A 20114-nucleotide genomic window follows, 5' to 3' on the forward strand; every position below is an offset into this window, starting at 1 on the left:
GGAATTGCAATTACAAGCTAAATAAACTAGCACCTAAACCCAAGGAGCAACTAGCTCCGTCAAAAGTTGCTAACACTGGGTTAACAATCAATAGGGAATTAGAAATATTCCTGATTCAATAGGGAGAGTGATGTGGGCTTAGGGCAGGAGAAATGGTTATTATACATTATAGATGGTAGCAGCTGGATGAGTTGAATAGCCTTTTCTCATTCCTGCATTCTATTAATACTAAATGACATGATTTTTATTAAATATCCTGAGATGTCAACTGAACTGTGTTACTGGTGGAAGATAGTAAACTTTTGTGTAATTCACCACGTAAAATAATCCTACAAACTGCAGCATCCTCCAGCACAAGCCGGATACCCAGTGCGCCAGTATGTCAAATGAGATGCCACTAATGTGAAAACATCATTGAAAAAGCATTGATTTAAAACCTATAAGTTGCTAACTTCTATATAATAAAAGTAATACTAGACAGTGGTCAGCGAGTTCTGGTGGTGATCCAGCCTCAGGATTCAATGGATCAGAGGCTGTTTGAGTAAAACTCTTAAGAGTTCAGGACATTACCTGAAACCTTAGATTACGGCCTTGTAACCTCGAGAACACAAATCAAAGGAGTCTGACTGCTTCAAAACCACTGCAGTAGTTTATATTATCAGAATGCCAAGATTACCTTACAACTAAAAAGCATTTCCACCTGTCTTTTTATAATAAACACAAACTTACACCTCAGTCTATATCACTGAATTTCTGATTTTCAGCTCCTACAATGAGTTTAGTCATGCAGTCGTCCACCTTCCACTATGAATCTGGATTGACCCATCCAGGTTTATCTCAAAGTAGGTTAGATAAAAAAAAATGTATGGCCTGCTTATAAATGGTGACATGGAGACACAGACTCAGTTTAACTCGGTCTCATCTGAAAGATGCCACTTCTGATAATTCAGCACTCCCTCAGTATTACATTGAAGTGTCAGCCTAGATTATGTGCTCAACTCCTGGAGTGGGGCTTGAACCCACAACCTTCTGACCCAGAAATGAGAGTGCTACTACTGAACTTGAATAAGCAATATCCAGTGTTGAAGGAGCAAAGGGTGTGCATGGGGACATATGGTTGACAGAGATAAATAAGTAGTAAAGCCATGGAAGAATTTAAAAGTGATCACAAAGATCTTGAAGTTAATTTGCTGGGGCAAGGAAGCCAGTGGAGTTTACTAACAAAAGGCGTATGGGAGTGGAGAACTTTGTGCAAGTAAGGTTGCAGCATTTTGAATGAGTTGTAATTTGCGAAGGATGGAGGGTAGCGGTGGTGCAGCCAACTAGGAGAGATGTTGAGCCTAGAGGTGATAATGGCATGGATTAAGGATAATTAGGGCAGAGTGGATAATGTTATGGAAGTGAAAGAATCCAGTCTATGTAAGTGCAAGTTGTTGTCGTCTTAGTGACAGATATAGGGAAGGAAGTTTAGCTTAGAGCCAAGCAGAGGTTCCACACCATCAAACTTATCCAGAGATGACAGTCGAGAAGATTGATGGAACCAACACCAGGCACATAGGTGCACGTAGGTGCAGGCAGAGGCTAAAAAGCTTTAGTTATCTTGAAAGAATCCAGAGTATGTACTGTGTAATATTTTCAAAATTATTTAGTTGTGCAGGGCTTGGGACACACAGCTGCGAATATGACAAACATTTAGCTTTACTCATAAAGAGACGATTAATTTGGAATGAGAAACAGGCTGAGGCTATGGGAAATTGCATAATTATATTCAGCATTGACTCATGTAACACATGGCAAGGGGGAAGGAGCAAGCTGCAGGGGCTACATCAACTCATACTTAAAATGTGACCACAGTACTAGCACGCAACACGTGGATGGGCCTTCACAGTGCCTTGTGTGAAAGACAAAATGTCACTTATGTAGGTGCTTACATTTTTAATACCTAATTTTGACACATGTAATACAGCATATGTCAACAACACTTTCAGTATAATCCTGAACTACTTAAAGAATCTGAATGCAAAACTGCTTATTAGGCCTGCTGTTTGTGAGACTTATGAATAATTTAACACATTTCAGTCTAGGAGATAACACTTGTCTTCACATTATTCTCATTAACAAGTTCATAGCAGAAAATTAATACGGTAACAAAACCATGTTAAAAAACACAGTTGTGGGCACAGTTAGATTGAGCGGGAATACAAAAGAGAAAGTAAACCGAATTTATACGACATACAGATAATTTCTGAAGACTTTCTTTACTCAGTCTCCAATTAGTCAACAAACAAGTGGTTATCAGAAAAAGGTCATTCAGGATTTAGCCCTTTGCTCCATGTTTTCTATTCTGTGACAGCTCTCAAAATACTCAACAAGTAAAACAATTGGAAAATATGCTTTCCCACAATATATTGCATTCTAAGCATTATAAAAATGGAAATACACAAACCTACAGAATTACCTTATACGTATTTTGGAATTCCTATTTTATTGAATAATCCAAAAATAAGCTTCATTTTAAGTAGATTTTCCAAGTCCTTGCCCACCACAAGGTACTTTGCCCTGTGGGACTGCATATCAAAAATTGCAGGCAAACTGGGCTATGGTTTTCCACCCATTGACATCAATGGATGCCATATACAAGGACTCATAAAATCAATAATGAGCATACAATATATATTACAGACATACAAATACTAGTCATTGCACCTCTGACCTTTTCTCTCATTTCTCCTAAGCTCCAATTAAATATTATTCCTCCTCCCACATCATAATGTGATGTATGGGAATCAAGACTCATGATACTGTCTTCCTACTCTTTCACAGGACCTCAAAACTCCACCTTCCAATCTTCCTACAATTGACAGATTTAAAGCTGAAGCTTGGGGTCACTGGGCCAGCATGCTTCGATTAATTTCATCTTCTCTCCTACTCTTTTGAACCATAGTGATGAATAGGCCTTAGCACTTCACCTTCAAAACAAAAATAAAAGGCAATTACAGACATAAACAGAATATCTGGCAACTTGATGATTTTGTTCATAATTTGACTTATTTTTAAATGTTCTCTGCAAATCTTTCCATCTGAAGTTGTCATATAAATCACACACACAGCCGCAGCTCTGATACCAACACTCAAACTGTCCATTTTATCATAGGAAGTGCACATCTGCCTATCTGAAGATGTAGAGCCTTCTTTCTGCATGTTCTTCCTCGAGTTAGGATACCACCACTAGAGGCTGTCTGAAGGAGGAGGAACATTTGATGTTCCTACCAGATGAGGAAAGACAACCCTGGAACCAAAATTCCTGCGTACAGAAGATAACATGGGAGGGAGGAAAATTGCTCTCATTGCTTTGTGTAGAAAAATCATAAGCTCGTTCTTTTTGTGTGCACTTACATGTTCACTACAATGACCAGAGCAATTCTTCCACATAGAGTCCATCTCCTCTTGTTTTTTTTTCCCCTTTGCTGCAGTTTGACGTCCATATTGCTTAAATCGGTGAAATGTACTCCGCACACATGTTGGACAAGCGTCACGTGTATATGTCAAATTCCCAGAATACCATGCGGAGCCTCATATCCAATTTAGACCAAAGATTGGCAACACAGTCACTCATATCAAACATCCAGTGAGGTCATCCACGGTTAAACAAATATTGTAAACACCAACTTAATTTAATGAGCAGCAGTGATTTTCAACACTATGTAATCTCATATTAATATCTTCACATTTGATGTGCGGTATTGTGCAACAGATATTAATGCTTGCCTATGTGGTGGTAAACACTACAGTTGTGACCCACTGAGTTAATGAGGGAAACTCAATAGAAACAACAGAAGTTGGAAAACACAAAATTATCCACCAAAGCACTTCAAATTTTGACCCCTCCGTGATGTAATGTTTGAGTCTCAAAGTCCAGACGACCTATGGAACGTACATGTTTTTGCATCGTGCCAACCATTTTTAAGGGCAGGGCCAACAGAAAATATTCTTTCAAAATATGATGGACCAGATGATGCATAAACAGGGGCTGTGTAGAAATCCACTTCTATTTTACTGTTTTACACTGATCCCCAATTATCAGCATGTGAATCAAAATTATAAAAAACACAGGAAAAAAAATGTGACTTGAGCGGTGTGGCGGCTGGGAGAGCAAATAAGAGATCCCACCCCTTATTGAGAAGGTGTAGGGAAATAGAAAAAGTTAATAATCCAGAGAACGACAAGGAAAATATTTGTACTATACTTTTGAGATTACAGCATCTGGGGCAGTGACCTGGAAACCAGGACATTACTTTGATCTGAGTTACTGTTCTTGGACCAGCAGTACACAAATTAATTTTTGACCTCTGAAGTGGATTGAAGTAAAATTTCTGACATTTCTGCTCATAAAATTCTGCCATGAACATCTGATGCAAACCGGTTTTCGACAAAGTCACATGCTGAACTCCACAATGGCTCAGTAGCTGAACCATACAATTAGGACAGTCCCAGGTTCAAGCAGAGCAAACTGATCTAGAATGCTCAGCAAACTGAGCTCAGGTGGGGAGGTGGTACGGACATTAGAATTAGCCACAATGCCATTGGGTTGGTGGCAGGGTGAAAAGGAGAAAGAAAATTGGCCAGGGGTCCCATTCCAATTATTATGCAGTGACCCCTGCTGGAAGTGCACATGAGGATGTTGGGTGAGGATAGGATCAGGCTCAACTGTGGTGTCCCCTAGCTTTCTAACACTCGCTGCCAATGCTCATAGATGAACAATACCCAGAGGTACTGAGAACGACTGGTACCCATACAGCCATACCCCAAGGAGCCATAGCATTCAGAAGAGGAGGAGGAGGAGGGGAAAAAATGATGGGAATAAAGTCACTTGCTAATCTGAATGCTGCTAATCTGAATGCTGTGAGAACTACGTTCAATATTTTGGTAATATAACATTAGAATAAATTCTCACTTTAATGCAAGTCTGCATCAACTGTTTTACACCTCATTTAACTCGCAGTGTGGAAAGAACCATCAGGGAGGCCCTGTAGTATAAATGACCTAGCACCAAGTGTCAGAGGAGACACTAAATAAATCTCCTCCGGAGGAGACTTCATTGCGTGGCTCCAACAGCAAAGTGATGTTATCACAGGCAAAAATCAACAACTGCCACTTATATCAGATCTGCCATCTTGATTTTGGCCATGGGTAAGCCCAGCTATCATCTGGGAAGTTCTGGACTAGAAAGACAAAGTTGCCAACTGCACAAATTGTATGCATTCACAGTTATTCTCGTGTTGCCAATTATGCCCTGCGAATAAATAAGGCACTTCTCACAGTAACAAAACTGACACAATTACAGAACTATTTCCACTGGAAGATGTCCATAATATAAAATGGATACAAGAGAGTCAGAGGCAATAACCTCAGAAACAAGAGAAATATCTGACAATGTTGTGGACATTCAACATAATCCGATTTGCACCTTGACACCATTCAGTTTTATATATTGCATTGCTGCATGAGCTCCTCAGAGCAGTGTCCTAGGCCCAATCATCTTCAGCTTCATCAATGACCTTCCCTCCATTGTAAGGTCAGAACTGGGGATGTTCGCTGATGATTGCAGTGTCCAGTTCCATTCGTAACGCCTCAGATAATGAAGCGGTCCTTGCCCACATGCAGCAAGACCTGGACAACATTCAGGCTTGAGCTGATAAGTGGCAAGTAACATTCGCATAACATTTGCGCCACACAAGTGCCAGGCAATGACTATCTCCAACAAGAGAGAATCCAACCATCTCCCCTTGACATTCAATGACATTACCACCGCTGATTCCCCCATCATCAACATCTTGGGGGGTCACCATTGACCAGAAACCTAACTGGACCAGCCACATAAATACTGTGGCTACAAAAGCAGATCGGAGGTTGGGTATTCTGCTGCAAGTGACTCACCTCCTGACTTCCCAAAGCCTTTCCACCACCTACAATGCACAAGTCAGGAGTGTGATGGAATACTCTCCACATGTCTGGATGAGTGCAGCTCCATCAACACTCAAGAAGCTCAACACTATCCAGGGCAGCACGGTGGCATAGTGGTTAGCACTGTTGCCTCACAGCGCCAGGGACCCGGGTTCGAATCCAGCCTCGGGCGACTGTCTGTGTGGAGTTTGCACATTCTCCCCGTGTTTGCGTGGGTTTCCTCCGGGTGCTCCGGTTTCCTCCCACAGTCCAAAGATGTGCGGGTTAGGTTGATTGGCTATGATAAATTGACCCTTAGTGTTAGGGGGATTAAATACGTGGGGTTACGGGGATAGGGTGGGATATGTGTTGGTGTAGGGGTTACGGGGATCAGGTGGGATGTGTGTCGGTGCAGGCTCGATGGGCCGAAATGGCCTCTATCTGCACTGTGGGGTTTATGTGATATGTGACAAAGCAGTCTGCTTGATTGGAACCCCATCTACCACCTTAAACATCTACTCCCTCCACCACCGGCGTACCGTGGCTGCAGCAACTCGCCAAGGCTACTTAGACAGCATCTCACAAACCCGTAACTTCTACCACCTAGAAGGACAAGGGCAACAGGCGCTTGGGAACACCACCACCGCCAAGTCACACACCATCCTAACTTGGAAATATATTAACAGTCCTTCATCATCGCTGGGTCAAAATCTTGGAACTCCCTAAGTAACAGCACTGTGGGAGTGTCTTCACCACACGGACTGCAGCAATTCAAGAAGGCGGCTCAACACCATCTTCTCAAGGGCAATTAGGGATGGGCAATAAATGCTGGCCTAGCCAGCGACACCCACATCCCATGAATGAATGAAAAAAAACAAGCATTAGCACTGTCTTAGAAGATTGTGTTCAAAATACTGTAAATGCATTAAAAAGAAATACAAAGTTACATTTTTCAAAATGAGGCTCACAGTTTGCAGCCTCGCTCAACAGTAGTACAAATCAGAGAATAGGCCACACACCTCCCCCAACATTCCAGTTATTAAAATTAGTCACCATAAAATCAGCAGTGCCATGAACTGGACACACTGGCCTCTGCAACCAGTTCTCTGTTCCCCAGACCCATTAAGTTCCATACCAGAAGCAGATCTTTGTCAAACATTTGCCCAGTAAGACTATACACATTTTAAAATTTTATTTTTGAAAGTTATATGTCCACAGCACTCTTCAGAATTTAGAGACGGATTTGGTCACTATATTTTCCAATATTCCATGAAGGTTTGCCAAAAATTCTTCTCAATATTTCTCTTGTATGCTGACAGAGATGTAGTGCTATTTTAAAATATACATCCTAAGTAAGCCAAGAAAAAGACTTTATAGCTTGATGCACAAGTCCTGCCATTTCTTTTGAACTCTAAAAATGTGTAGAACAATTTTAAGAAGAACAATCTTGTTTTCCCCATTAGGTTGAGGCAGTGCTACGCATCACGCAGAATCACTTATTCTTTGTGACTTTAAATGACCAGAATACGTCAGTCCCTTGATAATGTTATGCAGGTCACTTCCTTATATAAAAACACTAATTTTGCTGAAGGGCAAATAAGGCCCAATACAGTAACTGAACTCACTCAATCTACTAAAAACAAAACCCTCCCTAAATGTTTGGAGTGCTGCAAATTTCTCAGAATAGAACTCAACATTGATATTTAGGGGGAAAAAAGTTTTGTCGGGACTTCCTTACTTCAAATCTATTTTCATACACACACCTTTTTATTCTATGTTTACTTATGTTGCTGTTAACCACAACAATCTGAATTTCATATTCTTTCCCACTGTTCATACAGGCCCTTTTTAAAATGTTATTCAGTCTTCTTTGCAAACTGCTGATTCTGTTCAGGAAAAGGTACATTAAGGTTTTCCCATAGGCCAATTTTTAATGTCATAGTATCAGTAGAGGTCAACAGTTCTGCAGCAATCACATGAGTGTGATGTCAGTTAGGAAAGCACCGAGAGAATAAGGTAGCTGACCTACAACAAATTACTTAACACTGGGAAAACAGTAAACATTTATGGCCAATAAATAGCCCATGTGTAAACACATAAAGCCTTTTAATAAAAGGATAGTTGTCAAGTAAGTATTATTTGTAATATCCTGAATCAATGGACAGCAACTGGTCAGAAGAGTGTTTATTCACAATGATGTGTAGCTGAGTTAGTTACATGTCTGGGATCAGAGGTCGATAGCATATTAACGGTTCAGTTGTGTTTACATGTAACAGATTACAGTAGCAACAGCAATTCTTTGAATTTAAGCAATCACTATTGTCAAACAGCTAATCCAGAATCCTGTCAACTAATACTAACACTGTGTCTTCATACATACACACTTGAGTTGTTCCATTAAAATGTGCATGAAATGCATTAAAAAAGTATTTAAAAATCCAATTTACTTTATCCCCACACATCTATACTGTTGGTACTTTCAGTTTTTATAATTATATTCTCCCTTTTTAGTTCCTGCCATTTTGCAGCTTTTCTTCCCTGCTTCACAATCACACCTAATTGGCAAGTTCTTCTCCCTTGCTGAATTTTACAAGTCACATATTCTTTTTGAAAAGTAATACTGTCGTAGTTCTGCCAAGTGTCTCAAACGTCAGACAAAGCTATGATTTGAACTAGTGAACTTCTAATTTGGACTCCAATACACTGTCGTTAATTCTACTAGGCTTTTATTTTTCTCTTTATTTTCTTCCACTCTCCCACATGACCGCTCACCTGATTATTCGTCACCCAGTCATTCCAAAGTATACAACAGGATGCAGACTGCCACACGTCCAATACCAGTGCTACTCTGCAACTTTGCAAATACAACAACAACGTGTATTTATATAGTGCCTTTAACATAGTAAAACGTCGCAAGGCACATCACAGGAGCGTTATAAAACAAAATTTGACACCAAGCTACATAAGGAGATATTAGGGCAGTCAATTAGGTAAGTTTTAAGGAGTGGCTTAAAGGAGGAAAGAGAGGGAGAGAGGTGGAGAGGTTTAGGGAGGAAATTCCAGAGCTTAGGGGCTCGGCAGCTGAAAGCATGCCACGAATGGTTGAGCGATTAAAATCAGGGATGCTCAAAATGCCAGAATTATAGAAGCGCAGATATCTCAGAGGGTTATTGGGCTGGAGGAGATTACAGAGACAGGGAGGGGTGAGGCCATGGAGGGATTTGAAAACAAGGATGAGAATTTTAAAAGAGGCGCTGCCAGACCGGGAACCAATGTAGGTAAACGAGCACAGGGGTGATGGGTGAACAGGACTTGGTGCGAGTTAGGACACGGGCAGCTGAGTTTTGGGGGGTGGAAGATGAGAAGCCAGCCAGAAGAGCACTGGAATAGTCAAGTCCAGAGATAACAAAGGCATGGATGAGGGTCTCAACAGCAGATAGGCTGAGGCGGGGTAGAGACAGGCAATGTTATGGAGGTGGAAGTAAGCAGTCCTGGTGATGGTGCGGATATGGGGTCAGAAATTCACAGGATCACAAAAATTTACGGCACAGGAGGAGGCCATTTGGTCCATCGTGTCTGTACTGGCCGAAAAAGAGCAATCCAGCCTAATCCCACTTTCCAGCTCTTGGTCCATAGCCTTGTAGGTTACGGCACTTCAAGTGCATATGTGAAGAAGGTTTGGAAGAATGCAAGACTAAGAAAATGATCAGCAGGAAATAGGAAAAACAAGAGTTTGAGATTGAGATGAATACAGCAGAAAATAGAGAAAGCACCATTAGAGTCAAATAGGATGCCAAGGTTGCAAAAGGTCTGGTTCAGCCTCAGATAGTGGCCGGGGAGAGGCCACTCTATGCTGTCTAATGCTGTCTTTCACCGGGTGAATTTATTGGCCCATTTCTCCTTCACTGAGGCTTACCCATTGACCTTCCTTCCCACCATCTCTCTTCATGCTAAGTGAATGTTTCCCATCTTTAGTTCCTCATCGACTTTACTATGGAGCAGAAATGCAACTGAGAATAAAGAATGAGGGGAGCGAGAAATAACACAGGCAATTTTGGGATTCAGATTGCGACCAGGAAAAAAAAGACATAAACCATGCCAAGATATGAGGGGTGAAGGGATAAAAACACATCCATCTCACCCCCTTCTCCCAATAGCTGTACCAATTATATGAAGTATATTTTACTTCAGTCGCTAGTATAAGTTAAAAAAAAACTGACGTTAGTGTAAAGTTTTACTGACTTTTTCACTCACATCAACACCCAGAGGAAAATATAAACCTATGTGTCTCATACCTTTCCATGATCCCAAGTTGCTCTTCTTCTATAATGGTGCTTTCTATATTTTCTACTGTATCCGTCTCAATCTCAAAACACTTGTTTTCCCTCTTTCCTGCTGATCTTTTCTTAGTCTCACATTCTTCTAAAATTCCCAGACAAAGAACATGCCAGTTGACCAAAATGACAGTCCAATCACTCTTCTCCCCACCGAGATGCTGCAGTACCACAGCCATTCAACTGAGCCTATATTTATGGTCCTAAGTGGCCTTAAGTGTGTCAAGTTGAGACAGAGATTTAAAATGTACTTGAATTGAAGCATTTAGGATTTTATCCACTTATAATGAGGGGGCACATGGCTGTAGTACAAAGGGAATAATTTAACAATGGATTTTTGTACTAGTCATGGCAAGGGACATTAGTGCAAGGGAATGGAACATTTCCCATTGAGAGCAGCCAATCTGAGCATCAAGCACCCACAGACCAGGTATAACACAGCTAGATGCAGAGTAAAGCTCCCTCTATTCTTTCCAAACAATATACCTCAACCCCAAGTTCGGAAAACAAACCCTTACTGTAGTAGTGACATTTTTATTTTCATTTTCCACAATAGTCATCTTGTGGTCTTAGTGAGTGTGGACTGCTGATCTTAATGCTAAATTGGTGCAGCTTTGTACTGCAGGTCTTATAAGTATTAGGACTGAGTTAAAGCTTCCCGAACACATTTCATATAAACTGCTTAGAGCCAGTAGGGAAAGGAGTCTCATCCCATCAGTTTGGGCTGGATTTGGACTCTTGTCCCAGAGGTGAAAGCACAGTGGGATACCCACCACTTGACACCTACAAATATTAAGTTCATTCCCCAGTCAGAAAAGAAAACAAAACTCACAAGAGTTACCTGGCCTTTCTCATTCTTGAAGAAACATTGAAGTTACTGTTGTATAGCATACTTACATTTATCTTTGAAAAGGAGCTTCAAAATAGATTTTGTACCAAATGCCACTGTCACCATTTCACTGTAATATCTTAAGTTAGGAACAAAGTTCTTGAGATCCCTCCTCCACCACCATGACTGTCTCGGCATCGAGAGCGTTAGTTACCAATTTAAAAAAAATTCAATAACACCTATTACCATGATGTCTTTAATGAATATAGTCCAGGGGAGGGCCACAAAAAATTATTCTGTGAATTAGCTCAGTTATCTCCCACTTATTTAGCAAAAAAAAATTAAAACAAAAAACTTTAACTGCCTATGCTACTTTATTTTTTCAGTCTCAAACAATTGTCCCAACTATCAAGAGATGAGTGTCCATCAGCCAATTCCCAATATCATATTCAGAGTGAAACAGTGGAAGGAAAGAAAGAAGAAAAGAAGGAAAGAACAGGCTTGCATTTATATAGTGTCTTTCACAATCACCGGACGTCTCAAAGTGCTTTACAGCCAATGAAGTCCTTTTAAAGTGTAGTCACTGTGTAATGTAGGAAATATGACAGGATAGTGCTGTGATGCTCAATGCCCAAATTTATCACCAACCTAAAATAACATGGATATACTGCTTTCTTAATGAATAGTCTGCATATTGATATACTTGTAATAATCAAAATTTTAACTTCAGTTTAGAACTCCATTCTAGGCCAAAATTAGAAACCATGCTGTATTTATTTTTGAGCACTGTAGTACACACGAGTAGGCTAATAACCGCAAACGGCTTGATACAAGGGACAGTAATTTGAAACCGGATAAATAAATTAACTACAAGTAAGTTTCACCTTTTGTAAGCTAATGAACAGTGTGAAACTGATACAATGGAATTCAAAACTATTCTTGTGAGCCTTCCCTGGAACATTTTTAACAAGTTTCAATGAGTTTGTCAAAACAATGCAATATTTAATTTCAAACATTATTCCATTAAGTTAGCCGTGCTAAAAATAGTTTTTTTTTTTTTAAATATTCAAAATCCTGTATAAGGGCTTCAAACAGAATGGAGTAAATTATATACCATTTCCCCAACATGCCAGAGAGCTGGATTTTTACAATCTGCCCTGACCAGCAGAGACTGGTTCCAATTACTTCCATTGCACTGTGAGCCAAGACACAATCTTGATAGTAAAACATTCAGCACTGGGAAGGGGGTGGGGTAGGAGGCTGTGGACTCACATTTAAAGGGGAAGGTCTCTATTAAATGTATACTTCATGTATTTATGACCATAGCTTGAGGCTTTCTATTTGCACAATTCCCTTGTGCCAAGATCCTAAAAGGACCAATACAATATAGCTCGGCTGGGAACTATAACTTTTAAGCGCTCCACCACAAATGCATTTTAACCACAGAATAGACCCTTTAAGAAGGGTAAGTATTATTTTCATCCTTTGCAAAGCTGAGTAACACAGTAAACCACTTCCAGTCTATAAAAACATTGCTATTCAAACTCTGATTTCCCTAGCGTCCTCTTGGATTTGAAGTTCTAACTCTGTACATCACAGAAGACAGTACTGATTAATCAGAGTCCCCTTAATCACATGCAGTAAAACTACACATGCAAATAAAATCTTTACAAAACTGCATGTAATCACACAGATTGACACTACAATCTAGCAAGATTTTTTGTGATACTGTACTACCCCAGTGAAGCAGGCAAAAATTCAAAGGTGAATTCATAAAAAGACTCCAGAATGACTCCGGTATGGCTCACTCCAGGTATTACCAAGATAATCAGCAGAGCCTGTCTGTTTACACTATAGACACAGCAGGGCATCTTTGATCACTGATAACGGAGCAGTGATGGGCAGACGCTAGAAGAGTGATGTCAGGCATTACTGATGTCACCTTGTTAGCGTCTTATGTTGCCGGGCAATACCAATATTTTCGAAGATACGGGGACATTCTGAACAAAGACCAGTGTTGTGCCTCATAAAAATGGGGTTCTGTGCAAGTGTGCAAAGCAATAGTAATTACACGAGGAATTCAACTCTAGAAGTGAAATTCATATCAACCAAACTAGCAAATGTGAGTTCAATGCAAACATTAATTTCACAAAATGCTCTTAAACTAAAGTATGAATACTAGCCCAGGTGTTTGGGCAGGCAATGCTCCAATTCACAGAATCACAGAATCACAGAAACCCCACAGTGCAGATAGAGGCCATTTCGGCCCATCGAGCCTACACCGACACATATCCCACCCTATCCCCGTAACCCCACGTATTTAATCCCCCTAACACTAAGGGTCAATTTATCATAGCCAATCAACCTAACCCGCACATCTTTGGACTGTGGGAGGAAACCGGAGCACCCGGAGGAAACCCACGCAAACACGGAAACACGGGGAGAATGTGCAAATTGTGATGGGTGCCAATTTCTAACTGAGAACATAACATTCTCAGGACTGAACAGAAGATGAGAAAGGCAGAAAACAGCAAACTACAAGTATCAGCTCAACATTTAATATAAGTCTAATGACTTTGTCAAGTGATTACCAACACTTTGAGGGACAGAAGTAGTCATAACCCATTCTCCTCCCATACCCATGACCCCGATCTACAGTCTGTGTCAACAATATCAACATTTACTCCACCACAAATGAATAATTAAACATTGTGTTACCTGCTCCATTTCTAATTCAGAATGAATACTTACTTTATCTAGTTTAAAAACACAACTATTTAACATCTGAGTCCACTGAATAAAGAGACACTGACATCTGTACAGAAGTCAATTTCGTGCATTTTTTTCACACCCGTTTTATGAGTATATTTTCCAATTATTAAGATGAATACAGCATTGACAGTCACAATGTCTCCACAGATATCTGTAAATATCTAAAACAGTAAGAGGCCATCGCAAATAGTTGATGAAAATACATGTGTATTGTAAATACGTTTATCTCAATCAAAAAAACACGCAAAATGGTTACATGCAAATAAATATAAGAGCGTCTCTAGCCACCTGACTCCCATTGCTCTTTTCCCCCTCTGCAGTCATAACAAGGGGTATCAACCATCTTGTAAAAACATGTTTATCGCCTATCAAAATATAAGTCAAGGGTGGAGTGTAAACACAAAAGGAAGTTGAATAGTTGTGAGCCTCTTACCTTCTTTTTCTTTTCATCTTCTTTTGACACCTTGTTACTTTTGCTGGATCTGCAGTTTCTCTGGTCCCCTGGCTGCTTGATGGTGATCTTGATCTCCGGAGGGCAGATGTAGTTCTCCAGGTTCTTGGGAGGTTTCTTGGGCCGTTTGGTGGTCTGGATCTTGAGTTTCAGGCTGCCGTCTGTGAAGTTCGCCTCCTTGATGGAAAACTCGTGTTCCTCCAGGCCGTCTCCCTGCATTGATTTATCGCTGTCTGTGTTGGAGTTGGAGTCCTGACTACCACAGGCGCTCTCCTCGTCGTCCTGATCCAGCCTTCCCCCGTTCATCTGGCTCCCAGACGACTGCATCAAAGCTCCAGGAGAGACTGCGGACTTGGCACTGCAGCCAGCCGACCTGAAGTCCCCATCAGCCGGCTTCTGCCTGCAGCCCATCGCCGCCTCCCTCTGCTCCATCCCAACGTACGCGAGAGGCACAGGGACTGTGGAGAGCAGGAATTCAGCACTTTTCAGTGTCCTCCGTTACTCCAAAGTAATCCGATCTCCCAAATAAAACAAAAACTGCAATCTGGAAACAAAAAAAGATACAAAGTAGATCTTAACAGTAAACATCAAGAAACGATACTAACTTCAATCTTAGTGACTTGAAATGCCAATTCCTTTGACTTATTCACGATCAGTGTAAATAAATAAAATAAGGCACATACCAGTATTTTAAGTTGTCCAAATAATTCAAGCAAAGACCTTCATTGCTTAAAAAGATTACAGCCCCCCCCCCGCCATCCAGTGAATTTTCAACTACCACAGAATCCTGTTAAAATAAAGGGCGCATTTTCTATTTCGATCTGTACGCCTTTTTTTTAACCATATAATACAATGTTCGACGTTTTCCAAGACAGCCACAGCAAAAAAAGTTAAACGTTAGTCATATTCCCTACAACAAAATTCCTATGAAAAAGGGCTTCATGTCCCCTCGAACCAGTCCAACAGCCACGTTACGGGCTTCTGTCAAATGAATCCACTTTCCTCTACCTCGATCGTACCATTTACTTCATTTTATTTTAAATCCGCCTTCAGTAATCCAGTAGCCTTTCAGATGTCGACAATGTCAGATCTGTCATGTTTTTTTTATAATTTTATATTTTTTTGCAGCGTCCAAACGCTCTGAACCCTCGGTAAAAGCGCTGAGATACAATGAGTTGGGCTTGAAAACTGCAGCTGCTGGAATCCGATGCTAGAGGCTCTCTAGCTCCACTCCAATTCGACCAAAAAGACGGACTTTTTTTTTTAAACAACCGAATTGCACCATCAACTCCTTCTCACTAAACACGTACACATTTTTTGCTCTGAGACAGTAATTGAAATCATCCAAAAAAAATCACCAATTGCCACTTACTAACCCATATCCAGCGGCGATAACCTGTGATCTCAACTACTACCAAACCTCCCGAGGTCCTGAAAATGGCATGATCTGATCTGTCAACTCGAGCAGCAAACGAGAGGAGAGCAGCCCGACTCTCGGCTCTGATCCGAAGAGGGAGCAAAAATGGCGCCTCGAGTGCTCTGAGGTATTGGTCTTTTGGAAGATTCGATCTGCAAAAATCAGCCGGGCTCCCCGATCAATCTGCTTGTTTTTGAAGGGGTGACTGGGATGAAAGCACTTGTCGATGCAGGCGGCTAGCTGCTGCTGCGGAGCTCCGCAGTTTGCAGAGAGGGAGGGGGGACCAGGCTAACAGCGCACGGCAGTGATTGTTCCAGGAACGGGCCTCCTACAATGCTAATTCCGAGCTGAACTGGAGGAGTCTGTGCCTCTCACACCACACAGCGCCTGCCTCTGCTCGTTACCTGCCTGTTGCCACATGGGGGAGGGGATGGGGGTGAGCTGCACTCAAGACTTAACCCGGCCCTTTCAGTCACGTTTCACACATTTGGCGGGTGGGAGGTGGATTTGCACTGTCCCTGCTTAGCCTCAAATGCATTTTAATACACTCAAAATGTATTTGTTTATATTTTAAAATGTGTTACCGGTGCAATTTACTCTACATGTAGCAGGCCACTCGTGCTCTCTCTTTTTGATTTCCCCTGGTTTGCAGATACTGTCAGCATCTGGCGCGTGTGCCGGCGGCGCTCGCCCGGGAACCCCCTCCCCGGGGCCGCCTGCTTCTGACATCATCCCCTGAAGGCAGCGGCTCCGATCCACATTCACCCACTGCAGGGCGGCGAGTTGATAGGTTTAACAATTGCCTGTTCCCCAACCCCTCCCTCCCTGTGTATTGGGGCAGTCAGCAAATGCGTGTTGAAGTAAACTGAAGTATTAAGGTTGTTTAGGATCTAGGATGCCTATGCAGATTTTTCAACTGGGCGAGTTGTAAAAAGTGCACCTCTTTTTTACGTTGCTAGTTCTGGTATGTTATAGTGAGATGGAACCTTACCGAATGATCGAGCTGGGTAACCCAGTGGCAAAAATCATTAATACATGCAGGAGACATTTTTTGCTGATACTTTAACCCAACTTCCCCAGAACAGCAAGTTAAATATGACAACTTTCTTACATCACAATGCCAACCCTCCAGGAATTAAAGATTAATCTCTATAACACTGCTGTGGGGAAAAAACATGTTTTGTTAAATTTTCTTTGAACATTTTCATGTATTCCTTATACAAATATTGGCTTTGGAAAAACTGTCTGACTGGGCGTTGGAAGCAGGAGCCATGTGATGAAAGCTCCAAGAATACATTCAACTAGAATTGGCAACCCTAATCCACATGGATCAGGCACTATCACTCCTGTATCATGCATATATTCTCATGGGGTCTCATATACTTATACTGTGGTAGATGTTATCCATCTAGCATGTATGATGCAGTTCTAACTATGCAAAGGAACATGCCTAAATTGTGGTGGTCATTAAACATAGGCCTTTAGAGTGGTTTCACCTATGTTAAAGGATATGGGTAATAACTACCACCATTGAAACATGTGCTAGCTACACAATAGAACAAAACCATTCTGTAAGCCTAATAGAATGGTTTCACCATTTTGTACTTAACTCGCCTCCAAAAATCTCAGCAATGGCAACAGTGAAAAGCTGGCAACTTAGCCAGGGTCATCAGGTGCAGCCTCACACTGAGCAAGGCCCTAGCACTAAAAGAATAAACCTGAGCAACCGGCACTGCCACATCACCTCCTTGTGGCTGAACTAGTAGAAGCACGAATGGCATCCATAGAGCCAGGCTAAATCATCCAGAACTTCCATTTTTTTAAAAATTGAAAAATATCTAGATGAAGTAAAAGCAAAAACAGGCTACTAGGAGGTATTCAAATAATTTTGGATGTAGCTAAGAAGGGTGCCAGAAGAGATTCCCCAAGATGAAAGTAGGGACCAGAGGCATTAATTATGAGGCGAGAATAGAAAAACTGTTGCTCTTTCCAATAGAACAGAGAAGGTTAAGAAGAGAACTGATAGAGGAGTTGAAACTTACAAGTTTTTTGATAAGGTAAATAGAGAAAAACTATTTCCACTGCTCAGTGAGTTAGCAACTAGAGGACACAAATTTAAAATCATCAGCAAAAGAAGGATGGAAGAGGTTAGATTTTTTTTGCACAGGATTGTTATAGAATTCCCTATCAGAAACAATGGTGCAAGTAAAATCCATAATAGCTTTTAAAAGAGTGGATAAATATTTGAAAAAGATAAATTCTAAAGAGTATGGGGAAACGACACAGGAATGGGACTAAGTGAATAGTTTTTCAGAGAGCCAGCACAGGTGCAATAGGACAAATGGCCACCTCATTTGCTGTACAATCATATGATTGTATCAGCTGCAATAGAATGGTTCAAGATTATTTCCTCCCCTAGCACAAAGATATGTAAAATTCAACAGCTGCCAAGGGAAGATCTTCATAGAATTGTGTTTATATGTGGACATACTGCCTAATGGAACAGCCGGTCATGGGCTTAGAGCTGCAATTCCCAACATGGTGAGTTTTGTGTCTTGGCCATGACATTAGAAAAAAAAAGTTTAAAGCAGTAAAATTCAAGGGGAAAATATTCCTGGAACACTGTTGTATTCTCTTCTGACTTTTGAATGAAATTGGCAAATATCTGGGAACAGGTTGTCTATGTGACCACTAATGGTACCTGGTATGGCAAAATCTAAATGTTGATCTATAAATAGATACTAGAAAGAAACATATGGAAAACAATATATTTGCTTTTCTTAGCAAAATGCCCTCCATCTACTAGTTCTATACATAGTCTTATTGCCCAACATCTTTTAAATAAATAATTATTTTCTATGAAAACAGACATGCAAGCTGGCCCAAAACTGTTTGATATAAAAATGATGGTGACTTGTGCCTACTGGTGCATCTATTACTAGACCAGCTATTCTGGTCTACACAAAAGTCTTACTGAGTGGTTTTGCTTAAGAATTTTTTGGAAAAGAAAAGGACTTTAGGTGAATAAATATAACCCTTTTAGATAGGTTTGAACCCCACCTACCCATCTTCTTCACATTTCTCTCAATCACATTTCACTCCAGGCCTTTTAGGACTGAGATGAGGAGAAATTTCTTCACTCAAAGGGTTGTGAATCTTTGAGATTCTCTATCCCAGAGGGCTGTGGATGGTCAGTCGTTGAGTATATTCAAGACAGAGATCGATAGATTTTTGGCTATTAAGGGAATCAAGGGATATGGGGATAATGCAGGAAGGTGGAGTTGAGTTATTGAAGCTGGAACATGTTTGCAAGGCTGAATGGCCTACTCCTGCTCCTATTTTTTAGACTCTTATGTGTGTTCTTATGGAAGCATCTTAGGTGCATTTATAGTACAACTGTGTGGCCTAAATTCAGTATCATGGCCTGACTTGCTACCAGAACAAAGCAGAGTGAGATTTTCTAAAGGAGGGAGTCTCACTCCGCTTCACTTTGAATGCAGTTCAGGCTTTCACATATTATTTACACTCCCAAGTTTAGTATCAGTGTGAAGCAATTTTGGCTTTGCATCACTTCAAAACTTGTGGATTGTGAATGCATCATAAATACTTCTAAAGCACATTCATTAAGAAAATAGTTTAATGCTTTATATGGAAATTTTTTTTATAAGAGCAGAACATTTTTCAGAACAGCAAAAGGCTAATAGGCGCAACAAGCCTATTCTTTTTTTTGATAGATAGTGTAGTTGAACATGGGATTAAATGTAATCTCTATTTATATATCCAAAGGGCTAAAGATTAAAGACTCAAAATGCACTGAACATATCAAGCTGTGTTTTGTACCCAAAAGCTAACTTTTGGGTACAAAATAAAACTGAACCACAATTAAGGAGTGCAACCACCTAGCTAGATCCAAATCCAGACTTGCAATACTTATTTGGAAATCCAAAGTTTTTATTTTGTTGATACATGCTAAGCTTCGACAGGTTTTAGTGGCACACTTTCCATTAACTTTTGCCTTCTACTCACATTGCCTCAAGCACTAGGAAACATCATGAATTGTTCCTTAGAATATATTTCTGTTGCTAGACTTAATTGCATTGTGGCTTGAGGAAGTATTTTATGGATGGCGTCATGATTTTATTGGGGTCAAAATCCCTACTCTTTTCCAAAAAAATGTGTCAATGGCTGTTTTCTATTGAAATGAATGAGCCATTAATGAAATTGTGTTTTAAACTTGCATTTGCTGATAATGGAACCTTGTTAGTGGTAACAAAATAAAGCAGCCAATCACAACCTAAAATAACGATCCTTTAACACTTCTCAAGCAGTTAACAAACTACTTAACTGGTATATAAATGTCAATAGGTC

General features: G+C 40.6%; 1 protein-coding gene and 1 long non-coding RNA gene across 5 annotated transcripts in view; one reads left to right on the forward strand and one right to left on the reverse strand.

Annotated features, from left to right (window-relative positions):
* setbp1 (SET binding protein 1) overlaps nt 1-16537 on the reverse strand; it is a 375242-nt gene extending 358705 nt beyond the window's left edge. Inside the window, exons 1-2 of one of the 4 annotated variants that reach the window (XM_085973175.1) lie at nt 16331-16537; nt 14312-14873 (exon numbers count right to left, since the gene is read on the reverse strand). In XM_085973175.1, coding sequence (XP_085829301.1) covers nt 14312-14761 — 450 coding nt within the window. In that variant the 5' untranslated portion in view covers nt 14762-14873; nt 16331-16537. Of the gene's footprint in view, nt 1-14311; nt 14874-15012; nt 15323-15701; nt 15791-16330 lie in introns of those variants that run through there. The other 3 variants (XM_085973183.1, XM_085973163.1, XM_085973167.1) reach the window with 3 other exon arrangements.
* The window catches only part of LOC147123451 (uncharacterized), a 48773-nt gene continuing 44442 nt past the window's right edge, over nt 15784-20114 (forward strand). The window contains exon 1 of the long non-coding RNA XR_015074530.1: nt 15784-15873. This is a non-coding gene — a long non-coding RNA (uncharacterized LOC147123451). The remainder of the gene's footprint in view (nt 15874-20114) is intronic.

This window comes from Somniosus microcephalus, chromosome 2 (genome assembly GCF_052327205.1).
Source record: "Somniosus microcephalus isolate GS21.2 chromosome 2, FLI_Smic_1.0, whole genome shotgun sequence".
NCBI classification, from domain to species: domain Eukaryota; kingdom Metazoa; phylum Chordata; class Chondrichthyes; order Squaliformes; family Somniosidae; genus Somniosus; species Somniosus microcephalus.